Here is a 26,383-nt window from a genome sequence, read left to right as displayed (position 1 = left end):
CATACATGCCCAGAAGCCATGTGATGTGCCAAGAAGGAGTTTTGGATGGGACCATACTATCATTCAGAAGCAAAGTACCTTATTTAAGCTGCTTTTTTTTTCCTTTTTCAGACAGTGGTTTCACAAGAATTTTCAATTTAAGGTCAAAATCAGACTTGCAGCTTTTACATTCACAGAGCTCCAACTACATACCAGTTATACAGCTCACATTATGAAAGAGCTCTGCATTCTTCCCTTTATTGCTTAGTCATGTTTTAACACTTGATAAATTTTGCTCTTAATTCTTTCTATGAGAGTTCTCAAATGTGATCACAGGCAGAAAGAGACTTATGCCTATCCCTTCAGTTAGTTGTAATTTTTTCCCCAGAACATTAGGAGGCTGCAGATCCACAACTACTAAGCTCTTGGATAAAAAAAGGGCATTTTTTGTGCCTGGATTTTTGACACTAATCATGAAAGTCTTGCCCCTTGCATATTTGCAGTAAGCTCCAAAATGACTCCATCACCCTTTCAGCCAAACATTACCTTCATATCAGTTTCTCTTGGAATGTGATCTTTGAAGTCCTCAATGGAACTTACAAGGAAAGGAATGTGGTAGGATAAGACCTAGGAGACACAAACACATACAAAATGAGAAAGATGACTTTCCATGTTAATGATCAGTTACACACTATCATTATTTACTGGACTTATTTCCTTTTTAATGAGGTTTTCTTTATGCATTTGAATTTGTTTGAGGATTTAAGACATTAAAGCCTAACAAATGCAAAAATCAAGCTGTTTCAGACAAAATGAAATAAAAGCTTTTGAAATGTACTAAACGCAGAGAGCATTGAAAGGCAATGTTCTAAACTAAAACCTGTATGTTTTAATGTAGCATTTCTCTGAACAGCACTCAAAAAGTAGATTCCCCCACCCCAACTTGCAGTTCAAAGTTATGGCTGAGTATTGCCATTTTACCCACATGTCAACTTTTTAAGAGGTAGCATTCCTAAACAGTGAAGCTTCAAACCTCCTGTCATTCCATTAAATTAAATACAATGAAAACAATTAAGAACATATTTTGTTCTTCCTTACATCTCTAAGTGCTTCCTGTGCCAATGATCGGAAAGACAAGATAACACCAATAATTGTCATTCTCTTCAAAACACTGTCGACAGCTGAAAGGAGAAGAGTGAACAAAGTACTGATGTTTAGAAATTCAATTCTTCAAATAAGAGAAGGGAAATATTTAACAAAGTACAGAAAACAGCAAGGTACTGAAATAATGGCATTCCTTATAAGAGCCAAAATAAACAGTGCTAAAGCAGGCTTTTATAGCTGAATCCACAATGGGATTTTCAGTAGAAGACTATCAGTTAACCACGTCAGGAATAAAACCTGGTACACACAGGTGTCAGTGCTGGATGCTAACAGTGGTTCAGTGCTTTCCTGAGGCCAAAAATGTCTCTTTATAATAATTTATATTTTTTTTTCCTATAGCTATGTGTTACTATCCCTGAAGAGATGCTCAAAGCTCATCACTGCTCTAATGCCCATGCACTAATTAACACTGAAATCTCACTTTGTCTGTACATGAGAAGACTAGAAAAGCTTGAGAAGATCCACCAGCTTACACGATCTCACGTACATTTTGCTGCTTCCATATACCTAATACAGAGAAATTAATTTATCTCATTTTCTTTACAAAAACAACTATAAAAACCAACTCAGTGTGTTTAGAAGGACCTCGCCAGTTACCCACATGATAATCTTTTAAAGAGTGCTGCCATCTGGTCTGGCTTGTCGAAGCTGGTCCTCATCTGTGTTAGAACTTCAACATTCTCCACCACGAGTTTCTACAAAGAAGCAAGGGTTCAGGTCAGCTCCAGATTTCAGCATGTTAACTGGGTAAACGCCTGATTCGGGATATTTTGGCCCAGCAGAAAGGCAACTAACCCCATGGGGTACAGATATACCCCCTGTGTTCACAATGAGATAAAATATCAATATCATTGTCAGGCAATACTCTACACAAAAGCAAGCTCTGAATCAAAACCCAGAGGATTAGATATCCCTTGGAACGTGATTTTTTATATTGAGTAATGTGTACTACTTCTTAAAGCAAAGGAATGAAACTCAGTAAAACCAGACAATAGCTCCTCATGGCATTCAGCTTTTCATAAAAAAAGTATACAGGTATCAATAAAAATGCAAATTCACAAACTAATCCATTCTTTTGGGGTGCTCCTTTCACTAGTTATGCTGAAATTTAATGTTGGTAAAATTGAAAAATAGAATCAAGAATGTAAGAGTCAGATTGTTCAATCTTGGTGCAGTTTACTTGAAAAATTTTTCCATTATAATATAAAATAAAAACAAAGATAGTCATTCAAGTTCCAACACCATAGCCTGAAACAGTTAAACTCAAGTGCAGTAGTTTTCATGGCAGTTTGACCAAACAAAAAGAAAATCTGTGTCTGTTTCCGATTTTTAACAGCTCTCATATATGCAACCTGTAGCATTAGGGTAAATGTAATAACTTTCCTGAAATCATTCTCTAAACATGTATCAGATTTAGTTTTACATCACAGAGATTGCATAATCACACCTATAAAATGTCAGATCCAAAAAGGAGTCTTGCTAATAGAGGAACTTATGTTGTGCCAAGCAGTATTTTTATACTCTCTTCAAGCAAGAATAGAGTAGTTTATTCTTACTAAAGATATTTTTGCAGTCTGAATGCATAGTACCTTATTTCAGAAATGGAAAATAGGATTGGTGGTGGTATTTCAAAGTGATTATTAATAGTTTTATTTTTCAAGTGGATTCATTCCAATCCGTCTTAATTACCAGAGGAGGCAGCAGGAAAAATTAACATTCATTAAATATGTAGACCTATAAGCTATTCCCATAAGCTCCAGTCCACCCATAATCCACCCAGTGGCCCTAATTTTCTTCTTCTCACCTTCACTAAGAAGCAAGGAAAGAAAGAAGCTACACAAAATGCAGCAAACTAATCAACTAGAAGAATTTTCAAGGTCCCTTCCAACCTAAACCATTTGATGATGATCAGCGTGTGTACATGTGCACACACACAAGACACAGAGGATGTACTTCTGTGCTGAAAGCCAAAGCAAGACTGGTTTGCACTGAAATCAAGATAGGCAATTTTAAACCAAGAGATGTATCAGAACTTGGCAGATGTGTGGCATTTTAATTTAAAACCCTCAAAACTCGCCAGAAGGCAATATTGAGGGCAATAGCCCAGGCACATTATTACTGAGTCAAGCTTTCAGCTTCACAAAGAATAACCAGTATATTAGTTAAGATTTAAAAAGAACAGGTTGGCATACAGTTCAGTCACTTAATGAGGCAATCTTCCCCTCCTTTGCCCCAGTCTTAAACTTCAGATATAAAACCAACACCTGGTTCCACTGCGGGAAGCAAAGCAAGAATGTTGAACACTCCTCTTAATGAAGTCCCCATCCTATCCTCTTCTTGCTTTCTTCCCCCAAACATAGGTGCTTCTCAGTATTCTCTTGCTAAGCCAACTGCATCTCAGCCAAAGAGATAAATATTTTATTACTTCATTTTTTCCCTCCAAACACGTGGATCTACATTATGCTCTGGTTATCCTCAGCAGCATCAGAAAACAAGAGATTTCAGACATAATTTCAAGTTCCTTTTAAAAAAATACAGAGCTCCAGTGCAAATTGTGTTGATTTTGAGGAAGTATGACAACTCCTCAGTAAGTGCTCAATTAGAGCAGCAACAAATATCTGCCCTGTGCTTTACTTGAAACCTGGCACCTTGGAAAGCATGAGCAGCCCCTCTCCTTAAGCTTAAGTGAATAAAAGGCTTCAAACCTTTTGGGGCATCACACATCCCAGGCACTCAGTTGCACTGCAATTCAGTTGTTTACAGAGAGAACAAGATCTTTGAAACTGTAACATGGGATGTATCAAAAACACACACTTTTAAAAGGCCTGGTCTGCTAATAATAATAAATTATTGAAGGAAAAAAAAATGAAAGTTCCTTAGATCTCTGAAGTATTCATACGCATTTTTAAAAACACAGCATGCAGGAATAGTTACAAAAAACTCCTTATTGTAATTAGTGGTTAAATATACTGAAAATTAAGAGATGTAATAACAACTTGGAATTAAATTTGGAAACGACACTAAAAGAAAAAGTCATATGAAAAGCAAATCTATGCCAATTAGTGACATTTCAATAGTATGACTATCCTGGGAAAGTAGTACATGTTATTAAATTTATTAAAACCTCTTTCCAGGAAGAGTTAATTACATAGGCAGCAAGTCATTGTCTGCTGTTTTGAATACACATGAATTAACTTCCTTGATATGCCCATACTTCCCATTTTTTTTTCATGGTACCAACTTTATTATTTGCCTGTGTTGCTGTATATATGAGATTTATTTATCAGAACACAGACATTTATAATAAATGGTTACTGGTGAGGCAGAGGGAATGATACACCTAAAACTGAGGAAAGCTAACAAAGAAAAAATGACCTCAAGTCTCCCATTCATGTAGACTAAACAATAGATGCTAACACACATGGTAAAGAAAGTAAATAAAGATAAGCAAGATAGATTTGAGATTTTCATGCTAAGTTTGGAGAGTCAACAGTCTTGGGCAAGGTTTCACAAGCACCTGGAGATCTTAAAAAACATTTCTCTTTTCACTGATGATACAAAGAGACTTGACTCCTAACTTAGAGTACCTAACACAGAAATCTAACATAGTCTGCAATGTGGGATACACAGGTACGACATGTGCAAACAAACTACCAAGAAAAGGAGTAAAATTCACAGCTTGATCAGTTTGATGCAGTCATTTCAAACAAATGGCATGCAGAAGCATAGCTAAGAAAACCACCTGCCCTTCTACCCACCAGTTTCCCAAGGTTTACCTTAAGCTCAGCAACCTGTGACGAGATGTGCCACATCAGGCTTTCACTGAGGAACTTCATGCCATATGGTCCCAGAAGTTCAGAAAGGGCTCTCATTTCTGAGAAATAAAAGAAACTGTTCTACTTCAAACATTCCTTCTTCACTTCATTTGCAGCCCATCGTGCATCTAGTGATGGTGTTTTAAGTGCAAAAATGCTTTCCCCTGAAGGAGAGTTTTAGATACAAGAACTTGTATGGTAATGGAGCTGAAGCAGTAGTCAAATACATCAAATACTCACCTGTGTAGCTTAAATGCAACAACTCCAATATGACCAAAAATTGGGAAAGCAAAACAAGAGGCAGCATGAATAAAAAGTACTTAAAATACTACTGAAAGCTAACAAATGTTAACTTTAAGACTTAACTGTTATTCCAACAACAGTTGCTCTAAGAGCTGCTGTTATTCCAATTACTGAAGCAATACAGTAGCTATCCCTTACAAACATTCAGGAGAAATATCAAAGTTTACCTGATATGTCAGAATATTCCTCAGCATTGAATGTCAACTCATTTTCTGTAGGCAAATTCACAAATGCCTTCATGGCTGGGAAATACGCTATGTGACCATTGCTGACTTGCCGTAGCAAAGTTTCCAAATACCTTATCAAAAAGGGGAAAAGTTTTAGATGAAAAGACAAATGTTCATTAATACTTTATACGGATAAAGCATAGCTGTGTGAGAAGGGACAGCAAAGCCCACAGACCAAAGTTTTATTTTTATAGTTCAACTGATGCCTGTATCTTACTCTGCATCTCGTCCGTATAAAAAGTGAATTTCACAACAGGTTGTCAACAGGTTTTGAGAGAAGTCAACTTGTGATGTTGGAAACTTAAGAAAATTTAAATAACTCCACTTCTCCAATTCCAGATTTTTCATTAACAAAAAAAAAAACAAACCACAAAAAGTCTAAAAAACTTGTAACGAGCACTCGTAATGACTTACCAATTTGTGTACAGACTGGTAATGGTTGGCTCACCATGACTGTCTAAATGCTGGGTTTGCTGAAGCAGGACGTTGTTAAACACTCGTGTGATGTCAATCTGTACATAATTCTCTATTGACTGGAGGACTGTCATATAGGCTCTCACGCTGGTCAACAGCTCTGAAGGCTTTGCAATCTCTTGTGTTGCTTGGTTATACATAGTCATTCCAACAATTGACCTTTTAGAAGCAAAAGAATTTGAAACAAATAAATTAATTTATTAGTAAAATTCTACAAGGATGCAGCTACGAAGATGGTTTTGTGTCCACGGCTTTCAACAGAACACACAGAATGGTTTGGGTTGGAAGGGACCTTAAAGACCATCAAGTTCCAACTCCCCTGCCATGGGCAGGGACACCTTTCAGTAGACCAGGTCACTCAGAGCTCCATCCAACCCTGCCTGGAACACATCCCGAGGATGGAAAATTTTCATTTTACTTGAATACTTCTCCAATCTGCAAGTATAAAACTCTAATCAATGCAAATACTACACCAGCACTTTTAAAAACAGTTCTGGATGCCAAAGACAACTGTTTGTGGTTCCAGCAAAAATTTCGTGACACTAAGAATACTCACTGAGCCTTTTTTCAATAAAGCTTTTTTTCCCCCTGAATATATACATAGGAGCAATCCACACTGCACAAGACTTAGACAACAACTATTTTGGTAAACAGATTACTGTTAAAAGTCTCTTAAAATGCAAAACTTCTGGGAAAGGCAATCGTGTATTGAAGTGTTCAAAGCATATTAACTAAGGCAAAAATTATTTGACCAAAGCTGCTGTCACAGTTTTAGTTTGAAATAGCTGTAAAAAACCCACATAGCTATAGTAAAGTATGAATTAAAAATATATCTGTTAAGTAAATAAACAGGAATCCTATTAATGAAAAACAAATCTCCCTTTAGCTAACACAGTGATTTTTATCTTTAACCAAAAAGTCCAGACATACTTTAGTGGTTCAAATTCTCACTATAAATAAAACTAGGCTTCTAGTAATAGATAATCTATACATTAGGAAAGCTTTCAAGCTAGAGCAGAACTGCACGAAGGACTGTGTATTCCTTTTTGACATACAGGGGCATGGGCTTGACTCAGTATGTCCCTGAAACCAGGCCCTCAAGCAAACAGTATCATGGGGTCATTAAAAGCAAAGTCTTCTTAATAAACAGATACTTGTTGTAGTGTTCATTTTAAGCTTATAATGGTCTCGGACTTTCAGAGCTAAACTTTTAAGTGGTTCGTGCTTTTCAAAGGCAAGAACAGCAACAACAACAACAAAATTGGTAGATTCCTCCCTTCATCAGAGGTGAACAGGAGTTATTCTGGAGGAGAACATCAGATTATTTAAAGTAATGCTTTTGTTAATACTTGAATATGTGTAAATAAGTACTTCCAACAGTTTGCTTCTGAGGCAGTCCCTTATTTCAAAATCAATTCAAAATTGGTATAATGACAAGATTAAGTGGTATAATAATAAGCTCTAGTCCAATTACACATGAGCAGGTTAAAAGAGTAAACAAATTCTAACAGTGAAACACTACCTTAAAAGGGAAACTGCAAACGTCTGAAAGAAATGCCACCTAAAGATCTGACAAATAATTATAAATGGAACATTTAATTTGTTTGGCTGACAAGTTTTTATTAAAAAAAGTAACCAAAATATGTTCTCAGCTGGCTTTGTCAGGTCTTGAGTTCTGATTTTTAGGTTTCCTTTCAGCAAGGCAGTGGAAGTGAACTCAAACACTTGAAACAATCCAGCACTGTGCAAAAGAATGGTGGGAAGACAAGTCTTTATAAATGCCTAAAAACAGGTGTCACCAACTCCCACAAAATACACAGGACTAGGAATGCAGGATCCGGCTCTTAAACAGATGATTTGCATTTCAACACATTTTAAGAGAGGAACTGACAATTGTCTATGTCTGCACACGTAACTTAATAATCATTTAGTTGGAATTTTACTCATCATTTTCCTAATCCACTTTTAAACCCTCGTTTAATGTAGTAAGTACACAGTATTTCCAACACAAATCAGCAAGGGCTTATCTTGTGCATCAATGCTTCTAACTCCACAATATTTCTTACTTGGTAAAGCGGATTTCCAGGTGAGACGTTAAATATTCCCTTGGGGTAAACGTGTGTTCCCAAACCACCATGTTCGGTACATAATTGATTGAGAAGCAGAGCTCAGAAAGTGCAGTGTGCAGTTTGTCCAGGCTTTAGGAACAGACAACAAGAAATTAGGGAAAACATTTAATGTAACATAAGCACATGTTATCATGGAAAGCACATGCTGAACAGACAAGGCCTCAAAAGCAGGTACAGGTCTAACTCTTCATTATCATCTTCTGCTTTGAGGCACTTCTCTAGCATATTTAAAAGTGGTATTTTGGCTAAGAACACATCCTACAACTGCACATTGATCTGCATCACAGAGAGAGTGATATGAGATTAATTTTTTAAATATATATACTCTTTTTTTTCCCCCCTCAAAAGAACAGATTGGTGTTTATTCCCTAACTGAGCTAAGCAATACAAGTAATATTTGCCATGAGCCACTACTAAAAATCAAAAAAATATTGGGGAAGGGAATCTTAAGCTACAAGTAAGCTCTTTTCTCTCAACTTCTCTAATCTTTACAGTGATGCCTTCAAATTTTTCGGATTTTTAGCTTTTTGTAGATTTTAAAGTATCTGTGTAGCAAATGTAGATTTTTAGTATAATTATATAGTCTGTCACACTTTAGGGTTAGGTAAGTGTAAACTACAATTCTATTACCCTATTTCATATCGTATTTTCTAAATTCTTTAAGTTTGTTTAGACTCCTTCCAAGGCAGGCCTTCATTCTGTTGAGGAACATTTGCACCCCAGGCCTGAACAACAAGATACCATCACAATCAAAGAAATCTTCGAGCCCAGAACCTTGGAGAAGCTCCAAAGGACAGTAACGTGCCGGGAAGAAGAGGAAGATGAGGCCAAAAGGGGTCTTAGGACCCCCAATTCAAATTCTGAAGAGGCATGGCAGGGGGGAGGATCTGGGGGGCAGATTGTTCTGGGATTGGATGGATAACACCATCAACTGTGGAGCCCCTGGACACGTGTGTACTCCTTGTGCCATGAAGGCCTTCATTAAAGGACTGTTCTCTGTCTTATCTCTACTAAGTTAAAATTGCCTGGAGATTTTTTTTGGCTCCCAATCTTAAGGCAACAACAGTTCTCTGATGTTTGGTTGCTGCAACTGTAGCAAAACTACTTCCCCTTCAGCAGTGTCTGTGTGTGTGTTTTGGCACTCCCAGCCGCAATACTCAACATTTCTTGTTTCCTTCTTTTATCTTCCTTCCTCTTCACACTTGTATCACTCCACCATCCTGTCCCCTGAGCTCTCCTAACACCTATGTTATACCCATTCCTACCCTCTCATCTCTTACACCCCAAACTGTATTTATTAACCTTTCCTCTTCTCTCTTTCAGATGGTTTTTTTTTTGCTTTTGCTACTGATTTGTTGCTATTCTCAATTTTTCTGCAGCCACTAGAGCCACAACTCCAACTCAGGAGTCAAAGGTAGCCAACAGTCTTGGAGCAGCAACAACTGTCTGCCCAGCCTGCACTTAACAGTGCTAAACAGGGCAGAATCAAAGATGCCACCCACTCCTTGTACTCACATTCCCACAGCAATTAATATGACTACTGAGGAAGCCTAGCTACAACAGCACAAGGATCCTTTCTGGCCAGGAAAGAAAACAGCCAAGGGGATAAATTCAAGAGACACACATTCCTCTTGCTCTGTGTAACAGAACTCAGTCTCTATATGAGGTACAGAAGCATCATATGCTCACAAACTACAAAGCTGCCATATTTACAGTCAATTAAACTCAAAAAAATACAGCAAAAAGCATTCAGTATGTAAAACACATATGTTTTAACTTGGGATTCAAGGTGGAAGGAAGAGAAGAGGTGGCTTACTTTGTCACAACCAATCTGTTTTTCCTCATGCTTTCTACTCCTGGTTTCTCCCTTTCAGGTTCTCCTTTCTTGCCAGTCTGTTTTTTTGACTTCTTGTTCACTGCTTGACTGATAGTTTTGGCACAATGCTTTGGCAGCAACTAGTAAACAAAAAGAAACAGGCCCTCCAAATTAAAATCCCATTTTTAGTAGACTTCATAACAGAAGTAACACATGCTTCCTTTGACTAAGAACTACACAATTCTAGTATTAAAAATTCTTCTTCAAACTACCTTGAACTACATAAAAGAAAACTGCCCCAAAACACGGAGAAAAAAGTGAACAGGAAGTAGAATCAAAAATTCAGAAAGTTGAACAGAGAAAAATCTCAAAGGAGAATTAAAGTAGACAAAATCACACTCACCTGGTCACTCAATGTACATTGTTCTGTGCAAATGTCTGTGATAAGGTTTCGAGCTTGCTTAGCCATTTCATCCAAGAACATGTTACACAAGGAAAGGCTACGATCTCCAATATGATGTCTCTGTTAAAAGGGAAAAATGGAAGTAGGATTTTCAGTTTCCCATTAGTCCCACAACTAACACACAAACCACGCTGTATGCAAGAGAACAGTTCACTAAGTCGGATAACCAGGGTATGAGGAATAATAAATTAATTAGCCCTCAATAATATTGACACTGGGATATTATTTCTCTTTGAAAGCAATTTGAACCATGACATTGTCCAAGTCACTGACGTGATATACTATCACTAAAAATTTTTTCTGTAAAAGAAGGCAAAAAAAGATTTTTAACAAGTAGGTTTCCATGCTTAATTTTGGAGCAAACCTACTTTAACATGTCCAATTACCAAGGTCTCTCTGAATGTCCTCTTCATTAATTTGTGCCAGCACTAAATCTATGGGCAAAAGAGCAGGCAACTCAAGCTATAAGAGAAAACAGTGTCTTTCAGACCACTGAAAAAGTCAATAATGAAGCCCTGCTGCATTAATTTCTGGATTCAGTTCCTTTGTCACTGGATCTGCACAAGCACAGCCTCTGTCTCGCTGAAATCTTCCTTTCACCACTGATGTTTCCTTTACAGCCACGCTACCACACACTGTACACAGCACAGCCAAGATTATTTTTCCAAAATGATAATAGTTGCTAAGTCATACAATTCAGACATTGAATTCTGAGTTCTGCTGGCTGTGACAAAATGTGCTTGCTGCAGCTGAATGAACAGTACTGGTGCGTCCAGTGGACTTTGGCTACTGATTCTTTACTGTTACTATAATTGTTCTCAAAGACATCTCTTGTCCTGAAGGGAAGCTTTCCTGGAAACTTTTTAGTGGCTGTCTACTATAAATAGCATTTGCAGCTGTTTAAAGCAAAGCATACAAGGGAAATAATGATATAGACATACTACTGCAATGAAGTTTAGCAGAAAAGAATTTAATGTTTAAATAAGAAAAATCCATATCATGCATATTACAATAAATCTTATTAATCTAATTGTTTCAGATGACCACTGTTAAGAATGAAAACACACTTTCATGAGCACTACATAAAAATGGCCAAGTTAATCCCAGAGTGATTCCAAAATCAATGCACATACAGGAAATGTACAAAAGGATCTATTTGGTTACAGCAGAAATAAAAAGAATTTCCTCAGAATCAAACTGCTTCCTTTAACAAAGGATCTATTTCTTCAAGCAACACCGTATTTTTTCATTTTTAACTCTAACCAATAAGGGCTTGCATTACCCAGTTCTTACCAAAGCAAATGCTTGCATTATATTGTGTATCACTTAGGATTATTTTTTTTCTTACTGAAGAAACACTATTTATAATAAGCCATACAGAGCCCCCCTCCACCTCCTATTTCCTTTTCCTAACTATCAAATTATAAATTATTTGACAGGAAAAACTGTTGCTTCTAAGTTTTAACAGGCATATGGAATTTATTAGCATCTAAGCCTGAATGACAGCAGAAAAGTCATCTAACATTTGTACCTTAGCTAATCTCCCTTTAAAGCAAAGATGATAATACCTTCTCACTTCACAAAAGGATTTTGAGATCTGTGAGTGAAGAACCATGTAACAAGGTATCTATTTGTTTTACTTCCATTTTTACAACTTTCCTCCCTCAAATTTAATTTTGCCATAACAAACACCTTCTTGCAGTGTTCAGCTCTAGTTCACTCTACTTTGAATGAGAGATGAAAATAACAAGAAAATGTATTTAAAAATTACCTCTTCAGGGCACAGTTCATGGGTACAGCTCATAAAGTGAGTACAAAGCAGTGGGAATGCAATTGAGTATCTTGATTGAGAGGGAAGCTCCAAACACTGCTGAAACATCTTCTCAAAAGCACGACTATAAAAACTGATCAGAAAGAATCAGTTACTAATCAGACATTTAAATGCAATACATATATAATTTTGCTGCAAATTAAGTTTACTTCACAGAAATCAAACTTGCTACTAGCGTCAATTCGTAGTTATACCAAGAACTGCCCCATGCTTTAATAATTTTTTTCATCATTTGTTTTATGCATTCACTTCTTATGCATTTTATTTGCACATCCCTATTATTATTATTATTATCATCATCATCATATTTTTATTCTGATGTTTGCCACACAGGGACTGCAAAAACTTGCACTTTTTGCAAAAAAGTATTAACGAAGAATCTGCAAATGAGCCCAGATGACTTATGCTACTGCTTGAAGAATCTTCATAACAGATGTTCAGAAATACCTTTTTCAAACTACTTTTTCTGGAAACCAGAAATCCCAGTTTATTCTCCCACTGGCCCTATCTTCCTACGAATTTTGCCATTTAAAAGTTACACTTGCAAGGACAAATCAATCAAGAAATAACAAAAAACTTGCAGGGTCAGTTTAGTAGCATACCAAAATATAGAAAGATCTGAGGTTTCCACCAACATCTCCACCAAAGAATCTACCATTTTCGTGTGGAAAATGATTGTGTTCATCATTTTTCCTAGTTCTCTATGGTCTGCAAGACCAAGTGAAGCTTTAGAAACACTGGTGTAGGCCTGGAAAGACACACACAAAAAAATCTGCTGTTACATGTGCAGTTGCTTTTTTTTCAAATTCCACTGCTATTGCCCAATTCTGTTTGTGCTATGCACAGGACACCTGTGTACTTGAAGACCGTGCATAGATTTAAAACTTTTATGTTTCCACTAGAGCTTGAAAAAAACCAGCAAACTGACTTTCAGCAAAGTCTCCAAACATCATTTGACTGTGACAGCAATTCACAGATAAACTTGTAAACCAAATGTATTGACAAAACACAAATGTGCACTTGTAAGCCCTCCCTTAACAACGTGGGCAGACTGAATCACACCCCGCACAGCCGCCAAACTGCTCAGCCCCAACACGTTCTATTTCTGAGCTGCTATAAACACCCCAAAGGATGATTTGCAAAAATTATGCAAAGTAAAGTTATATCAAAACGGAGCAAATTATCTATTTCAATATTTGTTTGATTTTAAGAGTAGGTTATTTTTAGACAGCTTGTCACTTGCAGTCTGAGAGCAATCTAGATGAGCAGTAATTTACATTTAGGCTGTAAGTTAGTGACGTGGCATGTATATTTACCAAGTCTTACCTGCAATCTAAACCAATCTAATCTCATCCCTCTGAAGTCAAATACCTCTCCATCTTCAACTGCATCAGGGAAAAATACAGAATAGAAAACCTTTAGGAAAACAGCTACAAATTCAGATATACTATATCAGATCTTCTAAAAAACCCCAAAGTACTAAAGAATTATTTGGGTAATAAACCTCATGCTTTTACCCAAAAATTTTCATCCAGCACAATCATGCTAATAGGAATTAAAATATTTACATGGAAATATGTGTAATAACTTTTCTATATTAAATATATAAGAATATATTAGAATATATGAATTATTAAAATATATTACTACCCAACAGCATCCTTCAAAAGCTCTATCTGAATGGAACTGCCCTGGAAAAGGGACACGCCACAAGATTCTGATACAGTAACAAAAGAGAAACAAGGGAACAAATGCAGTTTATACAAGTTATCTGCTTCTACTGATTGCATGAAACAAAAAGTGATGGAATCTGCCAGTCTATTATCATTTTTCCAAGTTCAATCTAAACTTACCTTGTTTCACACTTAGTGAAGTCATTGTGTTTACAAAAGAGGACATGATGATTGATTCATCCTCTGGGCACACTGAAAGATTCTAAAATAAATGTTGTTGCTATTATTATTATTATTATATGGTTTAGGAAACAATGTCAGCACCCATGCCCCATTTATCAGCTATAGTGTGACAAAAACCTTAACTTAATCAATGGAATTGATGGAATACTTCAAATAGTGCTAATTAAATCTTCTAAATTAAAAACTTTCACTTTTTAATTCATTGGTTGGTGACAAATACCTAGGAAAGTTTGCTTCCAAACCAACAGTTGCCCAAAACAGGAAAATCTGTCAGTAAATGTAGCTGTGTATTTTCTGTCCTGTAGGCAAAGAAAACCTGGCCATGGCAGGATACAATGGAGCCCATTTCAGCATCACTTTGCTTCCAAAAAACCTTCTCAAAACTTTTTTTACTAACATTGACTTCACCTGAAAAATGGCCTATCAGGTGGTCAAATTTTACAAAATAACAACATAAATCTTTTCAGCTTCAGCAATTAATAGGATCATATTTCTATCAAATAATACAATAAAGAAGTTTCTCTTAATTCCAGCAATGACTGACATTTTAACCTGAAGGTTGAAAAAAACCAAATTACCACTCAATCATTTGTCTAGTCTCATGCCTGATACCTGTTACGAATTAATGACAACTAAAATTCAAGCCCATTTTTTATTCTTCTTTCAGTTTGGGCTCCATCTAGTGGGGTCACTAGGGAATGAAACAAAAGCAGTTCAGAAAGTTTATAATTTCTTGGTTGGGCTAAACACGAAAAAGTTTCTACAACCCCCTTCAGTGACAGTACCTGTTGCACTGTTTCTAAACATAACAGTACTTGATAATAATAAAGTATTCATATATGAATACTTATATATATAAATTCACACCATTCATAAGAGTTATGAAGCTGGGTCAGGGGACATTTAGATTGTGCATTAGGAAAAGGTTTTTCACCCAAAGGGTGGTTGGGCACTGGAACAGGCTCCCCAGGGCAGTGGTCACAGCCCCAAGCCTGGTAGAGTTCAAGGAGCATTTGGACAATGCTCTCAGGCACATGGTGTGACCCTTGGGGATGGTCCTGTGCAGGGCCAGGAGTTGGACTTGGATGATCTTTGTGGGTCCCTTCCAACTCAGGATATTCTATGATTCCATAAAGAAACAAAAAGCACAACTCTATATCCTAGAATTAAACAGTAACTTAATTTGCTTTATTTCGTAACGTTCATCAAAACCCACAAACCAGGAGGCATTTCGTGAAGTCACTTTGGACAAAGAGCCCTTTTTAAAATTTGTATTTGAGAACCCAGAACCCCAGTGCTGCCATACCTGCACAAGCTCATTTAAGACCACAGCATCAAAGCCAGAGAGATACTGCACGTAGTATCTCTGCATCACTGGGCCATATTTCCGCACGTGTGCTCGGAGCTCCTCCATGTAGAATATTAGCTCGGCTATGTGCCTAGTCAAGAAGACAAAAAAACCAATTCCTATCAGTGCAATGCTTCTCAAGGGTATTTCCTCCTATACCTTGCTTTTAAAACAATTATCAATAGGTAATTTCTGTATGAAAATATTTGTTGACATCGTAAAAGGAGCTTACATAAGGTCATTTTCTCTGCAAGGTCAAATCCACTCAACAGGAGGTAAGTTAGCAGTAATCCTCAAAGGTTTGTATAACTATTCCTCCCTTTTTTTGATTAAGAAGCCTTTTTGTAATGCTCAATTTGAAAAAATGTTTTTCTTGAAAAGTGGTTACACCTGAAAAATACAACTGTAATAACTGCTTTTCTGTATTTTTTTTTTCAAGCCATGATGTTGGTCAATAGTTGCACAGGTTGTTTCAGAGAGGCTCTGGAATCTTCATCATTCCTTAGCATCTAAACCCAGTAAAGCTATAAATGGCCTTGTGACTGTCACTCATTTAAAGTCCTGCAGTCCTTCAGTTCAACCTTGTGTTCAATAATCTTGAGAACAAATCAGTTTCCTGCCTATCAACACCTGTAAGATCTTATAATCACCTTTCTCATTTTTACCATCTGTTTATGGTGACATTCATGCAGTCATAAATTACATAAATAAAGCTTAGCTTTATTTCAAAAACTGTTTGAAAGACAGTTTTGCTACAAGAGACATTCTACAAATCCACAAATTAAGCTTTTCGACAGTTTTCTTGCCTCCTCCACTGATTTATCAATGCAAAATCAGTAACACCAAAGACACATGATAAAGCTTTATTTTTGCTTATTCAAAATAAAAAGGCATGAGTTACATAAAATACTTTTATTTTATAAATTGATTTTTACTGATGTGCTCCAGTTTCTAAGGCAGTACTTTTAGTTTTCTATTTTGATGGGAAGTTTAATATTCTCAGGTAAAAGTTTTCTGCACAGTCTCAACCCTTCTATATATCCATCCTTTTCTGAGGTTCCCTTGCCTTGAAACGTATTTTGTCTGTGAAATTCTAATATTTACGGTATAACACTAAAAATGCACGTACTTATCTATGAAGTCATCTGCACTCTTCTTTGGCATATTATCCGCATGACGTAGAAGCCAAATAATTTCATCACGAGCAAAGGATAATGCCATAAATACAAAAAGTGCCTGAAAAAGAAAAATTGTTGACAAGCTCTTAGATACACACAATAGTTGGGACAGCTTGTGCACATTAAGAGGCAACTAGTCTGTAAAATCAAAGTATTTAGAAAACTAACTAGGTTTTCTCAGAGTGAAGTGTGGGATTTTTTCCCCTCCCAAACAAACTCAATGTGGTATTACCACCGAGAAACACACTGTGAAACTGTACAAATGCAAAGCATAAGAGGCATCATTACCTTGGGGCCCAGCAGGCCTGGCTGATCAGACAGGACAGTGGCCAGCTCTTTGAGTGCAGAACGTAAAAACTTGCGTCTCTCTCTGTGCATTGAACCGCTGCATCAAGAGAACAATCCCAGACATCAGCCACTGTGCTAGCCACAGAACATTGGATTTGCTACAACATTTAAGCCCAAGCATAGGCAGATTACATTATATCAACTTCACAAGTTCAGAATTTTGAAGAACGTGGTTCAACTTAAATTGGCATCCCCATCACCAATGCTCTATATTCCCAAGGTATCATTAAATTTGAACCCCAAGTTCTCTGCCCCTCCTCATTGTGACTCCATTACAATGTTTCTATTTAGTTTGCATTCTCATTAAGTAGTCAGACAAAAAGAAACTAAAGAATAAACTAAATGCTTCCATCCAGATAATTTGAAAACTAATCTAAAACTTGGGAAGTTAAATTGGTAATGGTATTAAGCAAATTCAGATTTAAAAGATGATCTCATTTGAAAATGCACAAGTAATTCAGCATTCAACAAATCCCTTTTATACATTCTTTACAACTTTGTTTTAAGACGACCAACATTGAAATCTATCAGGAAAACTTGGTAAGACACTCACGCATGTGAAACAGCGGCTTCTTTGCACTCTCTGATGTCATTAATTCGCTTGTTGTAGCTGCAAGTGAAAAACAACCCAACAGGGCAATAAGAATCAGCAGCACAGTTTAGTGAGACCTGAGTGCAACTCAAGAGGAGCTGCAATGTTGTAGCAAGCAGGACACAGCAAAAAGCTCAGGAGACTTATTTCCCTGATCAGAGCTAAATGCCAAAACTGGACACTCAAACGAAAAAAACCTCTCTACTGAAGCGCTCCTAATGCTGCTGGTAGAACTCACAACTTCGTTTCTGAGCTTTTACATGATATACTGCAGAAACACTGGCAGCCAGATGCAATTTTTCAAGCAAGCTCTACATTTGTAACATCATTTCCCTTCACTAGATCAAGATCATAGAATTACAGAATCATAGAATGGTTTGGGTTGGAAGAGACCTTAATGATCATCTAGTTCCAACCTCTCTGCTGTGGGCAGGGACACCATTTTTTTTTTTTTTTTTTACACAAGATTTGTGGGTCAGATCATTAATTTTAACTTTTGTCATTTCAGAGACTGATTCACGAGACCTTTTCAGAACTGAGACAAAGAAAAGGTGCGGTGGTTACAGAATCAGGCCCTTAAAAGTTATGCATTTAAAGAAATAGTCAAGATATCAAGCAAAAATGTTTGCATAATAAGCAGAACTTAAGTGAAGCAGAAGTAACATTTTTGAAACAGTTCTTCAAGAAATATGGTATTTTCAACAGAGGTACTGAAAGAATAAAAGGAGAATTAAAACTTACCCTCTTATGTTTACAAACAAGTCTTCTGCAGCTTTGTGAATATGGAATACTTCATCTCGAAACAGAGCCAAGCAAGAGCTGCTTTGAAGTGCAAGTTTCCAAAGGTTCAAAGCTGTAGCATCACTATTTAGGATTCCGTGGCACAAAATAAATCCAACTTCAGAAGTTCACATTGATGTATGTCACAAACCAGATGCACAAAGACAGTAAGAGAACAGTGAGATGATTATGCATTTTCTCTTAAATAGTTCACATAGATCGTTAATAAACTCTTTAATGGGTAACATAAAAAAATACCCCTCATGCTTCTAGGAGGTATTTTCGTAATATTTTTGCAACATTTTTGTAACATGAACTACTTCATGCTGACATTACTTGGCTATTTTCATCACAATTACTAAAGCCCTCACTTTCAGTCAGTGTGGAATAAAATAATGACAAACTCCATTCAAGCAGCACATGCTGAATTCTCACTTCACTGCATTTAAAAGTGATACATACAAAAGACATTTAATCAAGTTCTCCAGAATCTTATTTGAATACAACAGCTTTTGCACAGTACACAAAACCAAGTAGTCTTTTAAATGTTAACTATTTTTTTAATACAACCACGAGCTGTTTCAGAATATTTTACTCACAAATGATCCATTTCTCCATTGCATCCAGAGAGAGGTACTCGCATGGCATCTGTTAAAAAACCCGTAATTTGTAGCACACGAATTATATAAAAGACAATACATTTCATGAGAAGTAGTTTTTAGCAAAAAGGGACATAGAAAGCCTTAAATGCTGATGATCAGACTGCTGCTGATCACTAACAGGGCACTGTTTCAATGCTTTAGAAACAGGGTTTGAACATTAAATGAACTTCCATACCCTCCAACATCTCGAACAAATTTTGTCAAATGTCTGATTTCAACAAACATTGTATTTAAAAAGGCATTTGATGTATACTAATCACTACTTGACAACTGTTAATGCTTTGGTTTTTTCAGAACAATAACTATTCATATCACAACTGAGGTGGCAAGTGTAAACACAAATTTTAAAGGAAGTACCAGTTGTGATTTCCAGTCTCTTGGCTCACAAACACCTGAGACAGTACACAAGATTCCCTCCCTCTACACTGCAGAAGTTAGCATTGCTTCCCTTCATTTTTTGATTTTTAAATACTGGAAATGAAGGCACAAGGTAATGTAACAGAAGCTTTACTTAATGCAAGGAAACTTTTCCCTAGTACTGAATTATTCAGTTCTCCCAGTGAGCCTATTTACCTCTCTGATCAGAAGTCACATAAGAGATAATCCAACAGAAAACTATTTTACAGAAAACCTTGCTTCACTGTATCATATAATGCAAATTAAAAGGCCATACTGTGTCAGACTGTGCAGGATTAAGCATTGTACTGGGGGCACTGATGAGGCTCAGTAGTTGTGCATTTCTCCACTGGTCAGCTGAGAGATTTCGTCGAGGATAGACCATCTGGAGTGAAATCAGAGCATCTGAAAGGGACTAGAAAAGGAGGGTAATGGTTAGTTTGAATGGTTAGTACTGTTTTATCAGTACAGGTGTTTTCTCAGCACAGGTGATTTCTCAGCATTATAACTAACAATTATCAAAACATTACACTGAGCTAGTTCTGAAATTAAACTTGAGGTTAAAACCCATTGCATCTAGTTGAACATATAAAAGACTACTCCAGGCTAAAGGAAGGATCCAAAGCTCAGAATTACAGGACATGGGGGGAAAAAAAAAATGAATAGGGGACAACAACCCTGTCACTTACAACTGGAATTATTCATTATTTCTTCAAGCATTCCAATTATTGTGTTATTCCCTTCTCTGCCACATTATTTACTATGCCCTTTTGGTAGCAATTTATAATTATTTGAGCAGATACTGTCTACAGGAGCACTTCATAACAAATTAAGCTTATGCGGGTAAGTGTATCCTATGTCTTTTCCATTACTTTTGTACCAATTGTGGTGCTTGCATGAATCCTCAGGGACCCAGGGCTGAGCAGAGACTCTGTTGTGACAGCAGAGAAGGTCACTCAGGCAAAAAAAACAAAGTCATGCGCCGAAGCTAAAGCAAAGGACTAAACAACTGTCAGGGATAAAGGGACAACCTAAATGTGCAATTCCACGAGAGTGCAACCCAAGAATGTGTTTCTATGGCACAGTGCCTGAAGGGATCCCTGACCCCAATTTATACCTCTAGCACAAGAGCAAAAAATCAGAGTGAGAGGCAGCTTTAAAAACATTTCAAGGGAAAGGATTGGTTTGCTATTACATACAAGAGATAATATTGAAAAGTGAAGCATCTTTGCTAAAATGTGCACCAGAAAAGATTATTTTCCAATGAGATCCTTAGCTAAATAACAGTTCTTAACAAGACAAGAATCACTCAAAGGGAAGTGTAACAAAAATAACATTGCAGATTATTTAGATGAATTAGAAGTATTCAAAATTATTTCACTCCAGAACACTTAGGGAAATAGAATCACAGAATCAATTAGGTTGGAAAAGACCTCTGAGATCATCGAGTCCAACCTTCCACCCAACACCACCTTGTCAACTAGACCATGGGACTGAGTGCCACATCCAGTCTCTTCTTAAATACCTCCAGGGATGGTGACTCCACCACCTCCCTGGGCAGCCCATTGTAAGGCCCAAGCACTCCCTCTAAAGAACTTCTTCCCAATGTCTAACCTAAACCTCCTCCAGTGCAGCTTAAGACTGTGCCCTCTTGTCCTGTCAGGGACTTGTAGAGAGTGATGAGGTCTCCCCTGAGCCTCTTCTTCTCCAGGCTGAACAGCCCCAGCTCCCTCAGCCTCTCCTCATAGGACTTGTGCTTGAGTCCCTTCCCCAGCCTTGTTGCTCTTCTCTGGACCTGCTCCAGCCCTCAATATCCTTCCTGAACTGAGGGGCCCAGAACTGGACACAATACTTGAGGTGTGGCCTCACCAGTGCCAAGTACAGGGGAAGAATCACTTCCCTGCTCCTGCTGGCCACACTGTTCCTGATCCAGGTCAGGATACCATTGGCCTTCTTGGCCACCTGGACACACTCTGGCTCATGTTCAGCACCCCCAGGTCCCTTTCTGTCTGGTCACTCTCCAGCCACTCTGTCCCCAGCCTGTAGTGCTGCAGGGGGTTGTTGTGGCCAAAGTGCAGGATCTGGCACTTGGCCTTGTTAAACATCATACCACTGGATTCAGCCCATCTATCCATCCTGCCCAGGTCCCTCTGCAGAGTCCTCAGAGACTCCAGCAGACTGACACTCCCCTCAACTTGGTGTCATCTGCAAATTTGGTAATGGTACACTCCATCCCCTCATCCAGATCATCAGTAGAGATGTTAAACAGGACTGGGCCCAACACTGATCCCTGGGGGACACCACTGGTGACCAGACACTAATTGGATGCAGCTCCATTCCCCACCACTCTCTGGGCCCGGCCATCAGCCAGTTCCTAACCCAGCAGAGAGCGCCCCTGTCCAAGCCATGGCTGCAGCTTTCCCAGGAGTATGCTGTGGGAGACAGTGTCAAAGGCTTTGCTGAAGTTCAGACAGACCACGTCAACACAGGTTGGTCAGACAGGACCTGCCCCTTCTAAACACATGTTGGCTGGGTCTGATCCCTTGTCCATCCTGTTGGTGCTGTGTGATTGCACTTAGGATGATCTGCTCCATACACTTGCCAGGCACTTAGGGCAGGCTGACAGGCCTGTAGTTTCCCGGGTTCTTCTTCCAGCCCTTCTTATGGATGGGTGCCATATTGGCCAACTTCCGACTGGAAGTGGATCTGGGACCTCCCTGGTGATCCAGGACTGTTGGTAGATGATGGAGAGCGGCTTGGCGAGCTCTTCCACCAGCTCCATCATCACCCTTGGGTGGATCCCATCTGGTCCCACAGACTTGTGAGGATCCAAGTGGCTCAGCAGGTCGCTTACTGTTCCCTCCTGGATTACAGGGGGGCTATTCAGCTCCCTGTCTCTGTCTACCAGCTCAGGAGACCACTTGTCCTGAGGACAACCTGCCTTACAGTTGAAAACTGAGGCAAAGAAGGTGTTAAGTACCTCAGCCTTTACCTCATCTTTGGTGACTATATTCCCCCTTGTGTCCAATAAAGCATGGAGGCTTTCCTTGCCCCTCCTTTTGCTATTGATGTATTTATAAAAACACTTTTTATTATCCTTTACCGAAGTGGCCAGATTAAGTTCAAATTGTGTTTTCACCTCTCTAATTTTCTTTCTACGTGCCCTAACAATATCCTTAAACACTTCATGAGTTGCCTGCCCTTTCTTCCAAAGGTGATACACCCTCTTTTTTTCCCCTAATACTCCGTGAACTTCTAGTGACAATCCTAAAATGTTTAAGGAAATCAAGAAAAATCTCAAGAGGGTCAGAGAAGAAAAACACAAACAGTACCTAGACACCAAAACAGAGGAAAAAAAAAAACCAAACCTTGAAAAGTTTAAGCAGTAACTTAGTATTTAACTTCAGCTCCTGTCAAAGATTCAAAAATAAATTGCTACACAATCAATTTGGGAGCACATAGAAAATAACACCTGTATAAATAACAGTTGGTCAGTCGTGCTCACATAAAACTAGCTTCCTCTGACAGAATAGCAAGTCTAGTGGACAAATGGGAAGTGATAAACAGGATATACATTGACATTGGCAGAGCTTCTGTCACTTTTCCAAGGTATTCTTATACGAAAATACAGCCTAGATAAAACATCACACAACTGCAACACAACCAGCTGTGTAAGAATGCAAGCTTAAAAACATTTGTAAAGAAAAGGGTAAAGGAATTGGGTTCATTTAACTCAGTGAAGGCAACTGAGCAGGGTAAGCAGTGTCAGCTTTTGCATACAGGAGCTATAGTTAAAGAGGTAGTGATGATCTCCAGGATTCCCACTTTAAGGACAGTCCAAAGCAAAAACCCTCAGGTTACAAAACAGAAAATCACGTTCATCTAAAATGGCAAACCAGCAAAATAACCAACTTCACAGAAACATGGGGATCTCTTGAATTTCAAGCTACAAATCTACACAAAACACAGGTGTAGCTGTTCTCAGATGATCTGCAACTGATTTTTAATTCATTTCTACTACTTAGTAAATAAAATGGCACTTTACTAGTGGGTCTCACCATTACTGTACTTCTATAGGTTCTGCTTTTTAATATGTTATCAATCCCCAGCTCCAGACATTCATTATAACTAACATCTGATGTAAAACTAATACTCAACAGCCTTTGACAAAACAAACCCTTGCATATTGACTTTTCAATCTCTGTTTCTCCCAATTAGCAGAGTGCGTGCCTTTAAAAAGTAGTTACATACTTTACTGTGAGGTACAAATTCCTCCATCATTTTCTTTAAAGGATTTTCATAATCCACAATCATCTGGCCAAGGCGTGGATATTCTCTGTCACTAAAAGCAACAACAAACAATTCACTTAGGTGCAGCTGTTACTGTTATCATTACACAAATTTCTTATACAATAGATTTTTTTTACCTTGCTCCATGTGTCATTTCATGGGCATAGTTATACAATCCAATGATAGCCTTCCTTTCCTCAATTCGGGACAGTAGGATCATTAGAGTCGTGTAGGTTATAATCAAATCTAGGTAGTTCTTTGTTAAATCAAAGTTTACAGTCTAGAAATAGAAAAACCCTGTAAATTATCATCCTAAATTTTTACAAAACAAGCATAAAATGTTTTCCTTGCCTTTCCACCAATTTCCAGCATTTTTTAAATACAATGGACTCTGTCTTTTGAACAAAGTTCTTGTTCTGGTTGCATATGACTTTGTATGATCTTGGTTTATTCACTCAAATTCCCAGAACTGTTTGCACTCACGAAAGCAAGCAAGCAAATAAATCTTTCCAGACTTAAAAGTCACAGGTTACCTGACAGATAGGAAAATTTCTCTTGGATGTTACTAAGCAGTCTGCAGTGCCTTGCTTATGAAATCTATTTTAATAAGACTCTGTAATGTGAAAAGGTAACATCATTCCACAGGATATATACCTGTTCTTTTTTTATATTATGAAACTAAGTCAGCCAAATTTAGAATAATGACTAAAACTAGCAAGGTGACATTATGAACATTAAGAAAGTTGAAACAAAGAAGAAAAGGCATTTGAGGTTTTCTTTTGGAGTTCTACAGTGTTTGGCTGGGGAGTTTTGAGGTTAAGGGTTTGTTTTGGTTTGGTTTGGGGTTTTTTTCGTTTTTTTTTTTTTTCCCCTGTGGGTTTTTTTTGCATATTGGGTTGGGGTTTTTTCATTTGTTTTGATTTTTTTTTTTAAATATAACTCTTTTAGATGGTTTTGTACTTGCTTTAGTCAACCCTAGAAGTGACCTCCTCACATAGCTTATGTGGACACCAGTAATACTCGTGTCCTTTGAGTCTCATAAGGCTTAAGCATACAAGCAACAGTAGAACCTAAGAATTAATTTGTAGATGCAATAAAGCAAAAATTACAGAAATATTTGTATTTCTGGTAACAGATAACACTGTTACTACTGTTCATAAGAAGCCCATTGAAAACAGTCTGTCTGCCTCTGATTTCAAGCTATTATAAAAATCAGAAATCCTGAAGATAAGCGTTTTTATTTCTATTGCATTTATAACTAGATATGTCATGTTTCTTGGGCTAACATAAGCAAGTCCTTCTCCCCACAGGACCCTGATTAGAAACATTTTTGAAAGTGTAAACCGAGAAACTTACAATATCAAAGAAGACTTGGCAAACATCAATAGTGTTCAGCAGCTCACAGACATGGTCCTTGAAAAACAAAGGAGTAACTTTAGTCTAAGAAGAGCTAAATAAATCATTTTACAACGACTAGTGATGGATCTTGATTCTTCCTTTATTTGAAGAACAGAGCTACAAGTCCAGCTATTTTGTTGTATAGTTTTATTTCATAAATGGAGTGACAAAACCCTGATGTGACGAGACAGCTGACACATTTGTAACAACTTACCTTAAATTCCATTACATCAACAAAGGTGAAGTAGTACAATGCCAGGTTCTTCAGAATCTCTGACTTTTCTTTCTGGAGCTGAGCAAGCTGTTGCTAAAAGAGAAACATAAACACACACACTGTTCTTAGAAGATCTTGAGAAAACTGCTGCAAAGTAATCCCTGTGAAGCGCAGAGTAACCACCAGGCTATGCAAAGAAGCTGCAACATGGTTTTCTAAGACTGAGGTTCTGTGTGTCTCAAACACACACAGAGTCCTCAGCACAGATCATTTTAACAGCTGCCAACTACGCTTTGAAGATAAAAGTCACATTAGTACACATTAGTACCAGAGTCATATTGCTTAGCTCAGCTAGAGATGAAAATGGGTAGTTAGGGAAACAGTGTTATCATGTGTATAATTAGCCAAAGCAGAACAGTACACGAGCACAAATCAGTATGCCAAAAAAAAAAAAAAAATAATGACGTTACTTGAGGTGGGAGAAAAGAAGGCGGCAGGTTACGAACTTTACTACAGAAAAACATTATGCTTTTAAATTCTGAACTTACCAAAAAGAATATCCAGGCAAAGCCACGTTAAGCATGCAAAATAAAATGTAGATACAAACATAAAATACAGTAACGGTTCTTGGACCAGTTCCATATAAACACAATAATACATTCAAACAAAAGCAACGAAATAAAGAAACAAACGAAAAAAAGAAGCAAAACACTAGCACTAGAAACTGGTGGATAAAATGGAAAAGGCAAATGTGAATACAAAGGCATAAAATAGTTCACATGGATTTTTTTAATTATTATTTTAAACAGACAATGAAATATCATTTGTTTTTCAAAATTTTCTGGGAGAACCAGACACTTGGACAATTAAGAACACAAAAAACTCTAGCTGCTACTGAACAGCTATTCTGTTTATCTATGTATTAGTCTCACAGCACTGAAGAATCCAATTATTTAACTTGCAATATCCAGCTATGAATTAAGTCTCCTTCCCGATACATGAATTGAGTTAAAGCAGTTGCAACACTGAGCAGAAAAAAGTGCCCTCCAAAAAGCTGCAA

At 37.5% G+C, this 26,383-nt stretch overlaps 1 protein-coding gene across 4 annotated transcripts in view; it reads right to left on the bottom strand.

The window, feature by feature from the left end:
- NCKAP1 (NCK associated protein 1) overlaps positions 1-26,383 on the bottom strand; it is a 58,741-nt gene that overhangs the window by 12,237 nt on the left and 20,121 nt on the right. For 2 of the 4 annotated variants that reach the window (XM_027677927.1, XM_027677929.1), the window contains 24 exons: positions 25,324-25,410; positions 25,068-25,124; positions 23,849-23,991; positions 23,673-23,763; positions 19,699-19,836; positions 18,963-19,011; positions 18,325-18,481; positions 17,545-17,601; positions 16,932-17,028; positions 16,595-16,701; positions 15,424-15,556; positions 14,055-14,136; positions 13,528-13,586; positions 12,804-12,949; positions 12,142-12,274; positions 10,311-10,430; positions 9,908-10,047; positions 8,029-8,160; positions 5,903-6,121; positions 5,429-5,559; positions 4,920-5,017; positions 1,745-1,838; positions 1,078-1,160; positions 526-606 (listed from right to left, as the gene is read on the bottom strand). In XM_027677927.1, coding sequence (XP_027533728.1) covers positions 526-606; positions 1,078-1,160; positions 1,745-1,838; positions 4,920-5,017; positions 5,429-5,559; positions 5,903-6,121; positions 8,029-8,160; positions 9,908-10,047; positions 10,311-10,430; positions 12,142-12,274; positions 12,804-12,949; positions 13,528-13,586; positions 14,055-14,136; positions 15,424-15,556; positions 16,595-16,701; positions 16,932-17,028; positions 17,545-17,601; positions 18,325-18,481; positions 18,963-19,011; positions 19,699-19,836; positions 23,673-23,763; positions 23,849-23,991; positions 25,068-25,124; positions 25,324-25,410 — 2,634 coding nt within the window. Of the gene's footprint in view, positions 1-525; positions 607-1,077; positions 1,161-1,744; positions 1,839-4,919; positions 5,018-5,428; positions 5,560-5,902; positions 6,122-8,028; positions 8,161-9,907; positions 10,048-10,310; positions 10,431-12,141; positions 12,275-12,803; positions 12,950-13,527; positions 13,587-14,054; positions 14,137-15,423; positions 15,557-16,594; positions 16,702-16,931; positions 17,029-17,544; positions 17,602-18,324; positions 18,482-18,962; positions 19,012-19,698; positions 19,837-23,672; positions 23,764-23,848; positions 23,992-25,067; positions 25,125-25,323; positions 25,417-26,383 lie in introns of all 4 variants that reach the window. The other 2 variants (XM_027677925.1, XM_027677928.1) reach the window with 1 other exon arrangement.

The sequence above is a fragment of the Neopelma chrysocephalum genome, unplaced genomic scaffold (assembly GCF_003984885.1).
Source record: "Neopelma chrysocephalum unplaced genomic scaffold, ASM398488v2 Primary Assembly neopelma1_44, whole genome shotgun sequence".
Taxonomy (NCBI): Eukaryota; Metazoa; Chordata; class Aves; order Passeriformes; family Pipridae; genus Neopelma; species Neopelma chrysocephalum.
This window is presented reverse-complemented; position numbering and strand designations above follow the sequence as displayed.